The sequence below is a fragment of the Rutilus rutilus genome (assembly GCF_951802725.1).
Source record: "Rutilus rutilus genome assembly, chromosome: 1".
Taxonomy (NCBI): domain Eukaryota; kingdom Metazoa; phylum Chordata; class Actinopteri; order Cypriniformes; family Leuciscidae; genus Rutilus; species Rutilus rutilus.
In genome coordinates this window covers 40,559,986-40,580,783 of record NC_140209.1, presented here as the reverse complement: position 1 = coordinate 40,580,783, position 20,798 = coordinate 40,559,986, and the positions used below count along the sequence as shown (strand labels likewise).

The following is a 20,798-nucleotide window of genomic DNA, read 5'->3' as shown; positions in this document are numbered from 1 at the left end:
GGCTGGTTGTGCAATTACCTTCGGTTTCTTATTTGCTTTTAATCGGATGTAATCAAACGTTGTCACCTAACAGTAATGTTTTTAAACGTTTGTAAAGTGTATAATAATCACAGTTCAACTTAAAAGCCTCCAACCTATTTCTCGTGCACAGTCGTGTTTGATTTAACTCTCTCTCCACTCACTTCAGGCAATAGCGCGCGCACGACACTGCTGTGTGTTTGTTGAGGTGTCGCGCGCATCGCACAGTGGAGCTCTTTGTTGATTGTGAGTGTGTGACACAATCTCACATTTGTTGGCCGGAATAATCCAAATCTATATTAGTTACCACTGGCCCCAAAGCACACTATTCTAAAAACAACACAAGGCTTTGTGTTATTATTAAATTTATCATGAATCAAATAAACTCTGTAACTCCTGACCGCGTGATTTAGGAAAATGTGATGGCCAGTTAAGCCTTTATTGCTCCACAAACCACTTGTATCTGTACATATGCATATATCCAGTACCAACCAAAAGTTTGGACACCTTCTCCTTCAGTGGTTTTTCTTTATTTTTTATTATTTTCTTCACTGTACGCTCAAGGCAAGGCATTTATATAGCACATTTCATACAGCATGTTAATTGATGAAGACATCCAAACTTGGAAAGAACACATATGGAATTAGTAAACAAAAGTGTTAAACAACCCAGAATATGTTTTATATTTTAGATTGTCCAAAGTAGAAAGACAGCTTGGCACACTCATGGCATTCTCTCATCAGATTCACAAGGTAGTTTGGATGTCTTTGGAATTAATGTTGAGATTAATAAAAATAAAACCACTGACGGAGAAGGTGTTTCTGTCTGTCTATATTTTATTTAATATTTCCTCCCTCCTAGGTTTCTCAAGCTGCGGCAGATCTGAAGACTTTCTGCTTGCAAAATGCCCAGAAGGACCCTCTCCTCATGGGGGTACCATCCAGCGACAACCCTTTCCGACCGCCCAAATCATGTGCGCTCTTCTGAGGTATCAACAATCAGCTCAGTGTTACTTTTTTTATTTTCTGTACATTTCCTGTTTAACCGGAATGTAAGCAGGAATATGAACGTCTATCTCTCTCTTCCCTCTAAAGGAGTCATGAAGAATCTGGAGAAACTGAACATTCCTCTTTCACTACACTACCCTCAGTTCCCCTTTACCCAGAGCTGAGAGCTGGATCAGCACTATTACACTAAATTGTTTAATTTGTAAGCTGCATTGTGACTTGAAGTCTTGCACGTTCAATAATGTGATTTATGAAGAAAAACCCCTGAAGGGTGGTTTAAAAGTGTTAATTTGTATACTGTTAATTAAGGACATACTAGTGCAAAACTTACATTAGTAGGTGGTTTCAGGAGGAAATTAAAGTGCTCAGTTGGTCAAACAGTCCATTGGAGAAGTGATGGCATGTATGTAAAAATATGCAATACATTTCTTACTGTGTAGCCAAGTCAATTTGAATACCAGCCATAAAAAAAAGAAGAAAAAAAAAGAAATTCTTTCTTGTTGTAATGTGTTCGGTCTATGATGAAATACTGAATCTCTTTATGTGTTTATTGATACGATTTGGCTTATACATGGGCAGTTATTGCCAAGAAACTTGTGTAAGGTAATTGTATTAATCATTGAAGGAGAGAGATGTCTTGAATCTCAGGTTCTTTTTGATAAAGATCGATGCTGTTTCTGATATATATATATATTCACTTTTCTTAATCATTTCTGAGTGAGGTACTACTTTTTGGTCAAATGTATTTTCTGGTGGGTAATGGTTCTTTTTGAAGTTTCATAAATGTTAAACAGTGTTTCCACAAGAGACTCAAGTGGAGAATTATCTTTTTTTATCTCTTTTTTACTGATATTTGCTCATGAAAGAGTGCTGTCTGGCTGTTGCACCTTTAGTCTATGAATTGAACACCACTGGCTGTGAGCAGCATATCAGCTGGCCTGTTTTTGCATATACTTTCTGCCCTTGCATGCAAATATATCTGTACTGTGTCTTTATCAGTCAACCACTGGACATTCATGCAAATGGCATTTGAACATGGGTTTTTCTGCTGCCCTGTGTTGTTAACTTTTTCAGTCTGTTTACCTCATGTATGTCTTGCCTTTTAAGTGTGATCGTGCCTAAATGAGCAACATTCGATTTGTGTGCACTAAGACATACTTAACTATAATACTATACTTTTTTTTTTAATAAAAACTGAATCAAGATGTCGTTCAAAAAATTAAATAAAAATGAGTCCGAACTGTTTGAACTAGATCACATTTTAATTTTCTATGGTTTTAAAAGCAACTACAACAGGTTATATAATAAAACAATTACAAATATTGGTTAATTGAAATAAAGCTGACAAAATATAAATATTAGACTAAATGAAACGAATAATAGAGATGCTGCCTTGAATTTGAAGCATTAAAACAAGTAACTGGAATTGAATAAAAAATTTAATAAAAATAAATCTATATAGAAATGTCAAAAGCACAAAATTACACACAAAAAAATTGTAAATTAATAGTAACATTTAAAATGAAAAGAGAAAATATAAAAAAAGATAATTTAAAATATGAATAAAACCTATAACAGTATATCTCCAATTCAGTAGCAAACATACAACAAACTTTATATTACGAAGAGAGGGGTTTGTACATATCCTCCTGATTTATAGCATTTTATTCCTAAAAACATGATGTTTTTCTGGCTTATGACAAGTCATTAAAAAAAAAATAAGAGTTCCAAAATCCCCTCTGTAGAAGAATTTATCACTAATATGTTAACAAAAGTATTTTTATCCTGGCTTTATTCACTGTTCAGATTTCTGTGGAAAGGTATGCAAATTACTCATTTGCATATTGAAACATAAAATTTCACAAAACATGTAATTCAAAACTATTATTATGTACTGATGTTGTTTGTTTTGTTATTTGTTACCATATTCACCTGTGGTGTCCTACTTTAAAAGAGATATCATCGTTTTCACATACTGTACAATAAAGCAGGTTTATGCCACACATTTCCTGTATCATGTTTATTAGTAATTCTCTCCTGCTTTTTTTTTCTTAGTAACCCATAAATTGTCTTAAATTGAACTACAGCTAAAAAAAAAAAAAAAAAAAAGATGTGGCCATGTGGAGGCAGTAGTAAGTCAGGCCTAGTATCTTGACCATTGACTCCTCCAGGGGAGATCTGAGCCGCTGCGAGCTGCCTGTATGACTCTCCCCAGATCGAAGATGGCGGTGTCCGTGTTCCCAGGCGTGCGCCTCCTCTCCATCGGAGACGCCAATGGAGACATACAGCGACATTCAGAGCAGCAGCCTCTGCGACTAGAGATCAAAACCAACCAGGACGCGGCTCTCATAAGCCTCTCGAACAGTGAGTAGATGCTGGCTTTAAACTCTTTGCATCCGGCCTCAGCTGAGCGGTGTATCCTAGCTTAGCTTAATGAGAGTGATGTGCGTGCGGCATGTGCGTGTGTTGCAACCCCTGATCACAGGGACAGGCTGCTTTTGAGTTGTTGTGACCTCATATGCGGCTCTCGTGCCCGTGTATGCTCTCTAAAACATGTAAAGTGGCTGGAGCCAGGGCTTCGGTTGTAACATGCATGCCACAAACCACGTTGATCGTAGCATGTTAGCATCCGTAAACACTTCGTATTGTGTTAAGCTGCTTATAGTTAGCAGCTACCCAGCTAATACGCACAAGATTCAGGAATTCAGCACTGAGTGCGTTTCTACAGTATACAATATAAATGCATGTCCTGTGCATGAGGGTTTTTTCCCCCCAGATGTATGTCCTGGGCATTCCGGCTTTCTTCCAGACATTATTAGCTGGTAGTAAGGAAAGATTTGGATAATGTGGATTGGCGCCTACAAAGTTAGCCGCAGTCTGAGTTAAACCTTGAGTCATACTATCGCGCTTCAGAAACCTCTTTGGTTATGATTTGCGTTGGTTTTATTTATGTAAACATTTGATGTGTTTATTGAAATTGTTTTAACCTGGTTGGATGCTGGGCTGAATGGATGCTGTGAGTTTACTTGATTGATTGCGCAGTTCTGCGCCACCTCTCTACTTTTACTATACAGGACCATGAAACAGTCCGGTTTCTCTTCCACAAAGTGCAGAAAACATTGCGAAAGTAATGTAAAATTACGCGGAGGTTTCTTACGGCAGCACCGTTTGGCCATTCATCTTTGTTCTGCGGGGAACAATAGCGGGTCCCCCGCCTCCTTTTCTCCAGTGTCCCGCCTGTTCATTCAGATCTCAGGGCTTTTGTTTGGAGCCTCATGCTGCCGATGTCCCGTGGATGAGATGAATGTCTTACTTAAACAGATGCGTGACCCACAGCCCGTAGATTTCTTATGTAAAAGTTTTGATTCTTCGAGCTCCAAATGCATGCCACTAATCCCCAAATTCAACCCTCAGCATTTTTTTTCGTCGAAAGCCCAAGTTTATTCAGAGAAATGCATATGATAGAGGGATATCTTGCGCGTTTTATGCATACACGTGAGATAGTAGTAACGTTACGCTCTTAAATATTCATTCATTGTTGCGTGTAAAGAGATGGTAATGTGCTTTTTGCATTTCACAAAGAAATTAACATTTTGTGGAAATATAAAAATGATTTACACTGGTGTGAGATGAATAATTATTAAATGCATGGAGCGGGTCGCCCCCTTAGCTGCCATGTTGACGTCACATGGTCCATGTTGTTGTGAATGTGCAATTGACTGGGTTAATAATGATAATGATGTATTTGTGTTGTACTTTTAGCCAGTGCTTTACAAAGCTTAAACAAAACAAATTGTGTGAAATTCATCATTCCAAACAGAATAAGTGGGTTGGGAAAATAAAATGGCCCAATAAATTGACTATATACTGTACTTTTAGCCAGTAAAACATGTTGAGTGCAACTTTAAGGAAGTAATTCCTCTCTTCCACACTCTTGTGACTTGTTAATTCATGTTTTTATAGCACTTTGTTTCTTTCACTTTCACTGTGGTACACCTGTTGTCTCCTTAGCTTGTTGTAAACAGTCTTTTAGGATGTTCGTTATGAACGGTAGATGCCAAGAACCACTCCTGTTCTAATGCTTAGATTTTCATGGCTTCAGTGCCCTGCTCCTGTTTCAGAGGTATTTTCTTAAATTACTGCAGAGAGAGAGACTGTACTTGTTTTAAACTCACTTAGGCTATATAAATGAATACTAGCCTAATCTGTCTATGGACAGTCTGACCTAATCTTACAACAGCTGGGGAAATAAATGACAAAATCCCTCATCCTAGCATTACCGATTACTGTTGCTGTGATTAGAAAGCCAGGGTGTCTTTGAACAGGACTAATTTGGTTTGCTTGGCTTCATTTTTGTTTAGGTTGTAGTAGTAACCTTTAAGGAGCTAGTGTAGTTCAAATAAAGCTGAAAGTAATGTTGCTGTTGTTGTTGAACTTTCTACTGACCCATCTTAAAGCGACGGTTCACCCAAAAAGCGAACATTGTCATTTACTCTCCTTCATGTTGTTCCAAACCTTTTAACCTGTGTGACTTTCTTTCTTTTTTTTCCTATGGAACACAATTGTTCATTGTTTATGAAGAATTTGTGTCTCTCTCTTAAATATCATTTTGTCAAATCATTTATTCAGTTTTTCTTCAATGAATATCAAACATTGATCTTTTTTGGGCAGGACTTTCTGTTTGTTTTATATTAATTAGTATAAATTGATTATCATACATGAATATTAATATCCGTGTAATTGCTTTTCTCCACAGATGAGGAGACATGTGTCTTTAAGTGTTCAGTATCAAGAGAGACCGAATGCAGTCGTGTTGGAAAGCAGTCCTTCATCATTACTCTGGGCTGTAACAGTGTCCTCCTACAGTTTGCATCTCCAGCAGGTAAAGTTCACCTCCTTTTACAAGCGCATCACCCTTTGCGGTGATTTATCAGTTCGCTGAGACATTCAGACAAGCACAGCTGCAGTCACTCATAGTGTACAAACTCATTTAAATGATTATAGGCAAACCTGAATAAAGAGATGGTGCAATGAAGCATGTAATCTCCTAATGTGTCCACTGTTGTTTTGTTTGCCAGATTTCTCGTCATTCTATAACCTCCTGAAGAATTGCCGTGGACACAGGGGCGAACGTTCGGTCTTCAGTGAGAGGACGGAGGAGTCCTCAGCTGTACAGTATTTTCAGGTTTGTTTTGCCACAAATTGACATGCATATGCAAAGGTGACATTTGATGAACCTGTTCTTACTCATCTTAAAACCTTAAGAGATCATTTTAAAAGAGTTTTAACAGGAATCCAGACTACCATTTAATCTCTAATGTTCTTTTGTATTCTAATGGTCCATCATCGACAGAAGTGACATGTTCTGAATGTCTTTCATTTTTATTCTCTCTCAGTTTTATGGCTACCTCTCTCAGCAACAAAACATGATGCAGGATTACGTGCGAACTGGAACATATCAACGAGCCATCCTCCAGAATCATACAGACTTCAAGGATAAAGTACTGTTATCTCTCTTTGTACTCTTAAAGGGAGGGGTCATGAACTTTATTTTTTATATATAATGTGTCCTGAGGTGCAGTTATAATGTTAGTATATAGATAGAGCTAACAGGACTTGATGTTTCAACCCCTGTGGAAAGTTGGCATACCCTAATGTCAGCAGTGAGATTTGAGTGGTACAAGGGAGGGTAGGAATATCATTGGAGTCATCAGATGGGCACCCTCCAAATATGATTTTTAGACCAAATATTGTCATAATTTAGAAATAAAAGCCCATTTTATACTTTAGCACTTATGATTTGACCATCCTGTTGGAAAGGGGTGTGTCTGCGGTGAGACTTTAGTTTAAATGCCCACTTATGATTTTCATCTCTGCATATGAAATAAATATTACATGTGGAACTCTCTCAAAATCTTTTTACAGTGTTGATTACAGCATTATATTTAGATCTACTCCCATCGCATGAAAGATTGCAGCAACAAGCATTAGCCGATGATAGACAGTCTGTTGATCGTGTGAATGCAGTGATCTCATCATTGCAACTCTATTTCTGCACTCTCACGAATGCTTTCATCATAACTAACAGTGTAAACATGATGTGAATACAGTAAGAGATTCATTGTGCAGTGTAGGCAGCGTCATTGATTATAACGGGAGTTCTGGCGAGAGTCCAGAACCAGTCACTGATAAACTTGCGCTGTGATTGAGCGTTCTTTGATCACTTTCTGTATATAATTTAATCACAATTTAAATAACATTGTTTTAATGCTACTAAGAGAAACAATGTGAAATAGATCGTTTAGTCACTGTCTTGATTTACTGACGCAAAACGGCAATAAGCGGTTTTAAGACAATAAAGAGCGTCTGACTGTACATTAATCATTACATAATTAGAAATCACTGGTCACAGATCAGGCATTAGAATTTAACACAGTTAGTTACTTGTCGCATTTCTGTTCGGTTCATATCTTATAGTAAAAGTCTGTTTGCAAAGCCAGCACTGAAATTGCGACTGATTTACTAAAGAATCCACAGTGAAATGTTCCGAACAAACAAATAATGCTGTACTGAGACAGTCACATTCACATAATAAATAACCACTTTCCTAGTATTAGGATCCTTTGGAAGGTGATGTTATTTTTAGTCCGGTGATCCTGTATCTCTCTTCTCTCCTTCTAATCTAACTAACGCACCTGTGAGCGGGGCCAACGATGTGATGTAGGAGTAGGCATTGATTTTCTTCTGCAGAGGCAGTCTTTAGTCACACTCTTATGTCACTATGTGACAAAATTCGGAACAAGAGCTTGGTTTCAATAAAAAATGTTTTTGAGCTAACAAGGATATTTTCTGAATTCTGAAACTTAAAGGATGTTTTGTCAAAAGATCAAGAAATTCAATTAATTACTACTTTAAAAGGACTTGGCATGGAATTGAGTAGTTTCAGAACTGCTTTCTCTGAGCTTACCGTAGCATTTCTTGTTCTCTTTAAATAAATAAAAAATAACAAAATTGAATATTTAGGCTGTTATGACCTTTATGACCGTTCTTCGTACGTCGCTAACTCAGTTAGCTGGATTTGATTGTTGACGATTTGGCATGATCTTGGATTGTTTGGTTCTTCGACGCTCATCCTGGACTTGCTGTCATAGCAACAGGTGCGCAAGCTTAAACCTGCTCGGGAGCAGGCTTATTTCATGTAAACACGATTAGACTGCGGCTCATAAACGGAGATGATACGGGAAGTCCAGCGCAGTGCGATAGTGCACTTTCTGATATATATTTTTTTTCCTCGTGACTCATGAGATTGTCGTTTACATTATTAATTTGTTGGAAACGCACATTTATTTTCGACTTGTCGGAGTCGGGCTTTAACTACAGCACAAACTGTACCCTAAGATTAATTGCGAGTGGCTCTTTCCTTTACACTATTGGAGATGCGGAGAACTTGATGGAAAGTGCTGTTTGTACGTCGTGTCATTCGGAGTTTACCTGGCGCTTTTAGGTTTAAAAAACAGTTTTAGTTTGTTTGTTTTTTTGTTTTTGTTTTTGGCATTTCCAAGCCACTGAAGACCCAATGTAAATCAGTTTTTTTAAGCAGCTTTTATTTATTTATTTTTATTAGACTATAGCCTACTATTTATTAGACTATTTAAATATTTTTTTATGAAGATCATGCGATCATGACCATGCTGATTACAGTATGTCACTCAGGCTTATAGGCTAGACTGCCATCAAGGCCTCAATGAAGGGGATTATGTGAACAGAAAGAGGGTTCACAATGTAAATGTGCAGCCCAGTTACTATTGTGATTCTTAATATTCCAGATTAATAATATTATATCAAATAAAAAAAAGGCAGTTGACAAATCTTCCATATCACAAATGTGAAAGCAAAATGGTCAGGATCTGTGTATGACTTAAGAATTTTCAGAGATTCACATTTATGCACATTATTTGAAAGTGGTAAGGAAAGTTCCACAATTAAATATCAAGCTCACTGTAATACATACACTTATGCTGATCCTAACAGAACTGCATTTCTTCATAGATTATGACATGTTCCTGCCTGCAGACAGGTGTTTTAAGACCCCATTCCCTGACCCAAACCAGTTACAATGCAGCTCTAGCCAGGACAAGGGCACACAATGAAATTAACTTTGGCTAACTACAGGGAAGATTTCAGTGTCTGAAAAGTCTGAGGGTTGCACACCTGACAGGGCCTGTGACATTGTTGCATGTGCCATATTACACAACACTGCCAAAAAAAAAAAAATACACTTTTCATTAAATGTTTAATAAAAGACAAATATGCTTAGTTCCTTGAGTTTTATTTCAGTTGTTCTTTGTAAAGAAAAGCCAGTGGTCAAGTGCCTGCAACAAGAGATATTAGACACATGCCTCATGCAACAAATAAAAGGAGACGTTGGCTATACACTGCCCACCTGTAGGCCTATGTCTCCTCTGTCTGTGCAGACTCTTCTGTAGGCCTTTCTGTAGATGTGGAATCCTTAAACTTATATTGCAGCCATAAAGCATACAAGTATAAATGAAGTAAAGTTCTTTATGCACTTGCAGGTAGGCTAGTTCCTCCATATGACAGTTATCTGAGAGGGTTTATTCACTGTCCAGTGCAATGGAAACAAATGGACATTACAAAGTCTTATACTTTCTTTCCTTTGGAAAGTTAGAAAATGTCCACTTAAGTTAACAAGTGTTGGTGTATTATGTAAAAGTGCACAAAAGAGGAAAACACAATGTCATTACAATGAACTACACTTGGGAAAAATGTGATCAATAACTCTTTTTGAACTCTTCTTCAATACATATTTTTACATTAACATAAGTTTATCAGTTTTTACTTCCACAAGTCAAAGCAATTCATCATTGCTCACGATTTAACAGCTGAAATGACTATATGGCCTTAATTTAATGCAGCAAAAATACAGTGTAGGCTACTAAGATCTTTTTTTTTTTTCTCAGCCTTTTTCTTGATTGTTTTATAAACAGACAACCATTTATTTAACAGTGCCTTTCATAAAAGAGACTATAATATAACTAAAAATTACCATTAGAATATTTTTGTATTTCACTTTTATTTGTTCCCATATTCTAGTGTGGTGACTCTGACATTACAATGAACAAAGTAATTATGCAATTATTAAAATACAAAAATATAGGCTAATAAGTGATAAAAACATTTAACATGGCCACTTCTAACGGAATTAAATTGTCTGTTACTTTTTGCCAGCCCTCTCTCCTGGCTTTTGCAGACTTTGAGGTGTTCCCTGGCGTTTTGATTAAAACATAAAAATTCCGAATAAACTTCGACTATTAGTTCTTGCTCTGCTGAGGAGAAAAAACATAGATATAATATGAGAAAAACTGAGCGCGCTCTTTGGCCACGCTGAGCAGCCAATGGCAGCGTTGCTGATCAATGTTTCCACTATCGATACATATCCCCTTTTAAGCCAGCGCGTGAACGCGCAGTTATCTCAGATAACTCAATCCAGCGATACTAATCCTATCCGGCAAGTGTGTTCGAAGAACTCAATTAGCCGGATTATGATTAGCACGATGAAATCATCTTGGATGTGTCATTTGATCTCGGATGTAATAAGCAACGTACGAAGAACGAGCCCCTTGACTTTTAGATTGAATGTTATCCAGACCTAAATGTCTGAAACTGGAACAGTTAACTTACTACAATTAAGTAAAACACTCCATTTAATAAAAAGGTTATTCCTTTGTGAATGCTTCTCTGAATGCATTATTATCTGAATGCATTGATTCTTGTTCTCATTCCTCCCTCTTGTGTCCTTGTCTCAGGTGGTGCTGGATGTAGGTTGTGGCTCTGGAATTCTATCATTTTTCGCAGCTCAGGCTGGTGCCCGTAAAGTTTATGCTGTGGAGGCCAGCACCATGGCTCAACATGCAGAGGTATGACATACAGATTCCTCAATCACTAACAAACACTACCATTCAATAGTTTACGAAAAGAAGTCTCTTGACAAAGCTGAATTTTCAGCATCATTACTCCAGTATTCAGTATCCCATCATGATCCTTCATCAGTCATTCTGATATGATGATTTGCTGCTCAAGAAGCATTTCTTATCAATGTTGAAACCATTAAATATTTTTGTGGAAACCATGATACATTTAAGGATTCTTTGATGAATAGCAAGTGATTGTTTTTTTTATATTTTTTTTAAGAACAATATTTTGTAACATTTCTTTACTGTTTATTTAATTATTTTATCTATTTAATGCATCGTTGCTTTTAATTTCTTTCCAAAAATTCTTACTGAGCCCAACGTTTTAAATGGTAGTGTTTATTTCACGAGTATACATCACATTGAATCATTAATAAATCACGTTTAACCATTAATACATATGCAGATAATTGAGTTGTGTAGTATACTGGTACTTAATAAGTATGGTTGTATAATGAAATTAATATTATTATAATTTTTTTATATATTAAGTATTGAGTAATATAGAGAGTAATTTTTACTCCTCCTGAAAAAGGATAGGAATGCATGACAAAAAAATAATTTAGTATTAATACCAAAATGTGGTATCATGCCAAAGCCACTATCGATACAAGTTAGAACCCTAGGAGGTTATAAGATTGCCTTTGACCTTGACTTATCGAAAGTCATTCTAAGTTGTGATAGTAGTGCTAATAATTGTGCGTCCACAGGTTCTTGTGAACAGCAATAGGTTGTCAGAGCGTGTTGTGGTGATTCCTGGGAAAGTGGAGGAAGTGTCCCTACCCGAGCAGGTGGACATTATTATCTCTGAACCCATGGGCTACATGTTGTTCAACGAAAGGATGCTGGAGAGCTATCTACATGCCAAGAAATTCCTCAAGCCTAGCGGTAAGAGAAAAAGCGTTATTCAGTAAAAAGAACCAATCAACAAAAGATTAACATGTGCTTAGGTCATAAGGGTTTGTAACGGTACACAATGACGGTTAGGTATGCTTTCGGTACAACGGGTGGAAAAATAACACGTTTTTCTTATTATCATTAATCAGTGGCAGCAACACACACTGCAGTTTATGGTGCGGTTGTAATTGGGTGGGTTTGAAGTGCTTACATTTGACACGCATACGTACGCCAGAATTTATTAAAGTCTGCTGAGTTAAACAGAGACTCGCTTGCAAAATGGAAATACTTGCATTAATTTGAAACATTTACTAGTAAGTATACAACCGTAAGATGCAATTTGTGGACTGAGGACTACGCATCTCAATCGCATTAAACACATGCATCTGACAGTAGGGCAAACCACGCAGGTTTATGATTTAGTTTGAAGCGCTTAATGTACGTCTCATGTTTAAGACCGCTTGTATCGTGCACTTAACTGGCAGTAGCTCACTGTGTCCTTCGTTATTTTTCAGATGTGTTCGCAACATCACTGTATATCGAAAATAAACGATATTGTCCCGTTTTGGGGGTAAACTGAACATTTTAAAATTACATTGCCAACACAGAGAACTTCTGCATGTGCAGTGGTTAACACAACTCTGTATTTGTTTGGTACACATACATGCCGCACCGTAAGACCCTTACCGGAAATTTTCAGGATGAATGCATATACCGTTAGACCCCCTACTATTTCATCAATATTTGTACATATCACACCTCTGTTCTCTATACAGGCAAAATGTTTCCAACCATTGGAGACGTTCACCTCGCTCCTTTCACAGATGAGCAGCTTTACATGGAGCAGTTTACGAAGGCCAATTTCTGGTGAGCTTTCTAAAAAGAGGATAAGACATTGGGTGGGGAGGGAGTTAAGACACAAAATGTACTACGAGTGTGAGTAAATAAGCAGGCAGTTATGTAAAATGTCAAATGATAGACTCAAAGTGTAAATAAACAGATAGTAGCAGTTGACTAAGACATAACTGGAAGATTTCTTTTGTTTATACTTGAAAAACTTAAATTTCCTGTCTTTCAGGTACCAGCCATCTTTCCATGGGGTGGATCTGTCTGCGCTGAGAGGAGCTGCAGTTGATGAATACTTCAGACAGCCTATTGTGGTGAGAAATGGGAGGGAATGACTTGCAGATTGAGTGTATGCTAGTTAATTCATAAGTACATGCTAGCTTTTTAGAGTTAGCCACGGTTTGGAAAGCTCATGAAGCAGAAAGCCATAAAAACACATTAGCTTGTGTTTGTGCCTTCAGAGGAAAGATTATACTGATAAATAGTGTATGAAGTATGAAGGTAACTGGAGATTTGTCTCCTTGCTGGCTATAGAGGGCTTGAGGGTAAATACGGACAGGATTGAGTTACGTACTTGAGCCCAAATGAGAACAGTGAGGATGTTTCTAGGAAATGGAGAAAGGCACCAGGCTTCATGGATTAGGAAAATGTATTCAATGGCAGTTTCATGTAGGACACGGGGAAGTATGTTTGGAAGTACAGCTCGCTGTTTGTCTGTGGTCAGGGGGTATGCAATAAATGTATATCCATCAAGGAAGGTTTATGAAGCATGTCTTTGTGAACAAGAACGCATGTAATTGTAGTTGTTGATTTTCATCTAGGCTCCTCAGTGTTTTGAAATCCATCAGAGCTATTTCCACTTTCGTGCCCTTGAGAGGCCAATTTAACTTGTCGATTGTGTGCTCTGTTTTCAGTCCACTGATTTCCATACATGATAATTGTAGTTTAAAGTCTGTGCGTATGGTTTATATCCAGCAATAGTCAGCTGTTCAGGCATTTGTTGTGTCTGTAATGGTGTTGCACTGCTGGGACAGTGACCTGCTGTGGTCTGGCTCTAGGGGGCGCTGTTGTAGTATCCTCCAGAGTTCAGGCTGTGGCGGGAGAGCCCTCTGAGCTAGGACTGAGTCTGATTTACTGTGGCTCAGTCCTTGACAAGAGGCCTCACAGCATGTCGTCCTGTTTGATTTGACCCGTTTCTTCGTCCTCCGCATGCAAAAACGAGTGTTATATTGGGATGTCTTGCCACCTCTCATTTATTCTCTCATTTCTTTCAGGACACTTTTGATATCAGGATCCTTATGGCCAAATCAGTGAAATATACGGTCAACTTTTTAGAAGCTAAAGAAGACGATCTTTACAAGTATGGGTCCACCAAATGCATAATTTTATTGCATTTAAATGCAGCCTTTTTATTTTAAAATATGGTATAAAGCGTGTTGGCCTGTCAAATGTTTTAATATGTTCTTTTCTTGCTCTTCCCAGGATAGAAATCCCCTTCAAATTCCACATGATGCATTCAGGGCTTGTACATGGGCTGGCTTTTTGGTTTGATGTCGCATTCATTGGATCAGCGTATGTTCCCAAACATTCTCTTCACAGTGATTTCACACTTTAGTCACCTCTCTTTCCATTGATCATGTTTGTGATTTTGAAATTGAAATTTGTATGTGATTTTAAATTTTTTTATGTTTTGTAATCCCAGTATTGTGACTTGTGCTGTCTCTCTGTGTACAGGATGACTGTGTGGCTCTCTACGGCCCCCACCGAACCCCTCACTCACTGGTACCAGGTGCGCTGTCTGCTGCAGTCACCTCTCTTTGCCAAGGCAGGGGACACAATGTCAGGCACTGCACTTTTAATCGCCAACAAGAGGTGAGCACACTCAATTCTTTGTGTTAACCCTCAGGTCGTTAACGTTAGGTGGTTAACTCCCTCATTTGTTTCCACTTCCTCACAGACAAAGCTATGACATTAGTATTGTTGCTCAAGTGGACCAGACAGGCTCCAAGTCCAGTAATCTACTTGATCTCAAGAACCCCTTCTTCCGGTGAGAGGACGCATCGCTTTGGAAACCGATAAGAGGATGTCTGAAACGTGTGTTGCTTACGCTATGCTGTGTTCTGCAGGTACACGGGCACAACACCCACCCCACCTCCAGGGTCACACTATTCCTCCCCCTCAGAGAACATGTGGAACACTGGGGGAACCTATAGCATGAGCCAAGGCATGGCTGTGTCAGGTAGCTATTACACAATCATTCTTGTCTTCTTTTCACATTTACAGCAGTTGGCCACAATTCCTCCCATCCAACTGCTTTTGCATAACTGGAGTAATGTCACTCAAATTTTGCTGTCTCTGTCAGGGATGCCTACAGCTTATGATCTCAGCACTGTCATCGGCGGCAGTGGGACAACAGTCTCCCACAACAATCTCATCCCCCTTGGTACAGACACGCATGCACGTATGGATATTTACACACACACACACTCACACATACACACACATGTGGAGTGAAATGTTCTCTGGTGTGGTTCAATTAAAGAGACCATTCACCCAAAAATGAAAATTCTGTCTCTCCAAATCCTTAACTTTAGTTAATCTTTGAAACACAAATAAAGGTATTTGTAATCTTCTCTCATCATCAAATCCACTCTACAGAAAGACATGGTGAAAGTAATCCAGAAGCTCAGACCTCACTGGTTCTCACGCATCAAGCAAGTTTGAGCTTCTGTGTTCACCATATTTGATGCGCTCTATGCGTCTTGATCAATCAATGTTTATATATGAATAAAAGCCTAAATTAAATCTGTTCATTATATAAAGCAGGGTCTCCAAACCTGCTCATGGAGGGCCACTGTCCTGCAGAGTTTAGCTTGCCTCAGCACACCTGCCTGGAAGTTTGTAGTATGCCTGGTAAGAGCTTGATTGGCTGGTTCCAGGAGTCTTTTTGCACACAACCAAAAACTTAGTGGATGGACAAAAATGATGAGTGAATATTACAAATATATTCAGCTATATTCTGAGGATGAAAATAATTCATGCAGGTTTGGGACAATATGAGGGTGAGTAAATGACAGATTTTTAATTTTTGGGTGAACTATCCCTTTATGAACCAAAGGCTGAGATGAAATCAAATAAAAAAAAAATGTGATATTAAAGGGGCCACTTTATGAAGGATCATATTTTGATCTTTAACTTGATCATTTGAGACAAGATTATTATGTAATGTATGACTTAGTATATAATAAAGGTTGGGAGAGGGTTGAATATGGCCATTAAAACATCTTTGGTGCAGAAAACAGATTTTTATACAAAAAAATAAATGTATGATATATGACCCCTTTAATGTAAGCTATGCATTACATGCTTATATTATGTATCTCTTCTAAAACCCTTTACTGGACAATAAATTGAATTGAATTGTTATTGAAAGGTTTTCTACACAACAGTACAGTTAGTCTCCGTCAGCTTCATGTCAAGTGTTCATGTGTTTCTTGTTAATTTTCCTTTTGTGTAAATTGAAGAGCGGTGTCTTGTCTTTTTCCCCATCAGTGAACACGGGGATTGTGAACCACACTCACTCCAGAATGGGCTCTATAATGAGCACTGGAATCGTCCAGGGTGAGTGTCGCTTCTCTTAATGTCCTCACAGAGTTAAACAAGACCTGCACTTTTACAGATTAAAGTGATAGTTCGCCCAGAAAGGATAATTCTGTAATTGACTCACCATGTTGTATCAAACAAAAAACTGGGGGGGGGGGGGTGGACTACCGTAAATAATTAGTTAACTCGTAAAAAAAGGTAGTTTTGCTCATCCCTAGTGGTGATTGATCTTTGATTTGATCTCTTAAGTCCAAAGTATAGTTTGTAGAGAGCTTTATTCAGTCCATTTTAAATTCTGATTTTGGCCGCCCCTCAAATGTGTCAAACCATAGATATTACCTAAGAAGTTCAAGTAAATGCACTCGAAATCCGCGCTCATTCAAGGATGTGCATTTATTGCATGGACGGAGGAAGCACCTGCGGGATTTCATCTGACGGTACTTTATATTTAACACTAAAAAGTTAAATAAGCATTTATAGTCTATCTGTTCCGTGAGAGCAACGGTACCGCAGAACGAGTGTAGCCTCTATATCTATAGACGTTTTTAAATCTAAAAATAAAAAAAAGCAACGAAATTGTCAGACATCCATTAGTGCATGTTCACAGAGGAAAACCACTGAAAACCAGCGCTGTTGTTCTCTCGATACTCGACAACGACGGAATCCAAAGGCGTGGACGAAGGTATAATGCGTGTATTAAATTGTATGAATTAATAATCCCGAAAAAAGCACAAACATGTCAGAGATGCAAAGTTCAGCAGCTGGAATTAGCTTGAGTTGACGTGACGGCTAACAGACAGCAAACAAACGGCTAGTAGTGACCGCAGCGACAATCCACCTGTCACCCAAGTGACCACGGCCTTAATTATGCAGAACTTTAAGGCTTAATATAATTTAAACGGATGAGGTATAAAAAAATTCACCCCCCTCACAGTTGTCATAAAGGGCAAAATTAGCTATATAAACCAAAACCACTTTTTGCACCAGGCTGCAAACATTTTTTTTTCTGCTGTAAAGTTGGGCATATTAACATGGGATTGACTCTCTTTTGCACCCAGTCTCTAGTGGCCAGTCGATGAATTGCAGTTTAAGTCACTTCCGTGTTGGTTTCAAGAGAGAGACACGAAAGTTGCCGCTTGTAATGAACTGAAAACACTTGCTCGCTGTGCCCCAGTGGACACGCACCGTTATGAATGTCCGTGCGCATTTTTCGAATTGGCACCAAAATTGTTTGCAGCAATTGTTTGAATGGTGGATTCATTATTATTATTCTTAATGAAAAACACAACAACTAGAAAAAAACATAATTTGCAGGTTCCCTATTAGCATTGGGTTTAAATCCAAAATATTGCCAAATAGGCGCTTTTACATTTCTCTTTGAAACCAAATCTTCTGCCATCGTCTTGTTCCTCCACCTCCTCACTCGTGATAAATCAAATCTGTCTCCTGCCGCTGATCTGGGCTGCGACTCTCGTTCGGCTCACGCTGCATTAAGCAGACACGTTCAGTTTTTTAATTGTAGTGTCTGTTCTCTAACTGAACTGAATGATTTTTATTACTATAAAAATCTGAACGACCGCCGCCCACCGGTAACACAGACTATCGCAGCAAGCTGACTTTGGACTTTAAGATCTTGGACGCCAAGTGTTCATAAATGCAAAGGATGCACTGTTGCTAATTGCTTTTATCTCTTCTCAGGGGCCACAACTGCCCAGCAGGGTCCCAGCAGCAGCAGTCCTCATTACCCCGTTACCAACCAGTTCACCATGGGCGGCCCAGCTATCTCCATGGCATCTCCTATGGCTATCCCCAGCAACACCATGCACTACGGGAGCTAAGGCCAAGGGATGGCCTCTGCATGTCCAATTCCCCCACCCCCCCACCCCTGAAGATCAACCACAGCCAAATTCAGAATACCAAAACCAGTGCACCAGTTTCTGACCATGACTTTATATTCTCTCTCTTTCTCTCTCGCTATCTCTATATATAGATATACATGTATACGTATATATATATTCTAAACTCTTTCTTTATCTCACTGGTGTTTTATTCTTACATATCCGTCCCACGACCCTGTGCGCAGGCATTCGGCCAGTTCAACACGTCTGAGGTGTGTCATTGTTACCCTTCCCCTCCCCAGCCGCACGCAGCGCCTGCTCCACACCAGCCACTAGGAGGCAGCACTTGTCTGTAAGCATGCTGAAAAAGCACAAACCAGAGACTCAAGACTCAACAGAAAGGACTCGGTCCGAGAAACGCTGTCGCCGGGACACGTTTTTTTTTTTAAATATATAAATGCTTTACAAATCTGCACATGTTCCCCCTTCCTTCATGAACTCCCACTTTTTTTTAGCCGCACATACGCCATCATCGACTGACTATTGATATGAATTGGAGATCTATTACAGGATCTTGCTACTGTTCCAAGCCCAAGCCCAGCTACGTTGAACCTACTCTTCACTGTTGGCTTTTTACATTTCCATCGACTGGCCATCACATCTCGATTCTCTCAGCTTTTCAACGGGCTTTTAACAGCCACCTCGACTCACCTAAAATGTTTCATCGCTCACCTGAAGAGATGGACACGTGCTGTAGGCTCGCAGAGTTCATTACGACTACTAGCACAGTACCGCTGGATCCTGCCTGTAGACAAACATAGCGTAGATAGAGATCGTCTTACTTTTCATTCCATTTCTGACTGTTTTAACGTAGTGCAGTCCCAGATTTATGTATTTTGCTTGGTGTTCCCTGAGGTGAATTCTGAGCGTGGTTTTATCGAGACCGCTTCTGTCGCCCCCCCCCCCCCCCCCCCGACTCCAACACGAAGCAAATCTGACTTATAAATTGACGGATTCATTCTCAGTCAATTTTAAGGACATAAAAGGTTTCAGGAATAAAAAGACCAGCAACAAACCCTCCACTACCAGCCAAGGAGGACGGCGGAGTGCTGGGACGGACAGTCGGCAACTGGGGGAAGAAGACGGAAGGATAAATGATATAAACCGTGAGGTCCGTGGACACACACTGACCGCTGCAGCAGGACAACTGTTTGGAATGGCAGTATCCTAGTTTACATCCCTTGAACCTTTATTTTGTCAACTTCTGTGTGTTGTGAGACTCATTGAGGAAAGGAGGAGATCAAGTGACGCCCGACTAGCTATAACTTTCCTCCTCATTTCCTCCTCTCTCTCTCTCCCTCTTTCCCCTCCCACACCGGGGATATGACGAAAACCCCATCGAAGACTTTGAAGTCGTATGCACCGCTTCCAGTCAATTTTTTTTCTGTTCATTTGGTTTGAAATAGCAACTTTCATGAGATGAAAACAACCATGTCTGTTAGTTTGTAGAATTAACGTTTTGTTTCAGTTTTCTTTCACAAAAAAAAGCAACAGACAAAAAAAGGAGCAAATTAAATGTTGATGGAGAAGTCCCTACGTGTGGCTGCTTACAGTAGCATTTGTTATGTTTTATGGATGAGTGTGCAAAAAAAAAACAAAGTATAAAATCAGACTTGATGGTTTGAGGAATCACGTGATCTGGATTGGTTGTAGATGGCTAAAGATTCATTTTCTGCTTTCCAGTGAAGAAGATCTTAAACAGATTAAAAATTAAATAAATCCAGTACATTTTACATCGATGTTCAGTTTGTTAATATAAATGTGATATTATGAACTAACAATTTTTACAGTATTTATTAATCAAGGTTAATGTTAGTTTATACATATACTATTGTTCATTGTCAATTCATTTGTTTGTGGTAATATATTGTTAATTTATAGCCTACAACTTGAAATGTTGTATAAAATATATGTAGAAATTAATATTAACCAAGATAAAAGCTTCAAAAGAGTTAATTGTTAGTTCATGCTAGCTATTGTATTAACACACAAAGCATTATTGTAAAGTGTTAATATCTCATGTTGTTCAACGCTTATGACTTTCTAGCTTTGTCTTTCATGAAAAATAAAAATTGCAGCCTGTTTAAGCTGCTCTTTTCTATATAATTAAAACTACATGGGTTTGTCTATCACACAAAGCTATTGTATTTTTTTCAGAATACTAATTTTAAGGTGCTTTTATGCCCTTTCTGCTTGTCAGCCATTGGTCTCTGTCCATATTTGTTGTATGAAAAAGAGTAGATTGGATTAGTTTGTTGGAAAAAAAGAAAGTCATACGGGTTTGGAGCAACATGAGGGTTTGGGAATGATCTGAACTATTTCTGGGTGAATCTTCTTTCTGAAAAGGATAGTTCTGTCTTTGGCTCATCCTTTTGTCATTTCAAAACTACGAGTTTCTTCTGTGGAGCATAAAATATATCTTGAGAAATGTCTTGTTTTTTTTTTTTCATACAATGTAAGTAAATGGGCACCAAAACGGTTTGGTTACCAACATTCTTCAAAATATTATCTATGTTCCACGGGGAAAAAAAAGTCAC

The 20,798-nt window shown here is 38.5% G+C and overlaps 1 protein-coding gene across 3 annotated transcripts; it reads left to right on the top strand.

Annotated features, from left to right (window-relative positions):
• The first annotated feature begins 3,145 nt into the window (after positions 1-3,145).
• Positions 3,146-19,793, top strand: carm1 (coactivator-associated arginine methyltransferase 1). 3 transcript variants are annotated; one of them, XM_084423582.1, is made up of 16 exons: positions 3,146-3,389; positions 5,782-5,907; positions 6,104-6,210; positions 6,422-6,526; positions 10,853-10,963; positions 11,728-11,905; positions 12,691-12,781; positions 12,993-13,074; positions 14,035-14,120; positions 14,243-14,332; positions 14,495-14,632; positions 14,718-14,807; positions 14,887-14,999; positions 15,123-15,203; positions 16,313-16,381; positions 18,062-19,793. In XM_084423582.1, exons 1-16 carry the CDS (start codon positions 3,227-3,229, stop codon positions 18,199-18,201), a joined length of 1,770 nt encoding a protein of 589 aa, XP_084279708.1. In that variant the 5' UTR covers positions 3,146-3,226; the 3' UTR covers positions 18,202-19,793. The 3 variants fall into 3 exon arrangements, with proteins under 3 accessions (XP_084279708.1, XP_084279707.1, XP_084279706.1); XM_084423581.1 differs by having other exon boundaries at positions 15,123-15,221; XM_084423580.1 differs by having other exon boundaries at positions 3,167-3,389; positions 14,887-15,203.
• The last annotated feature ends 1,005 nt before the right edge of the window (positions 19,794-20,798 follow it).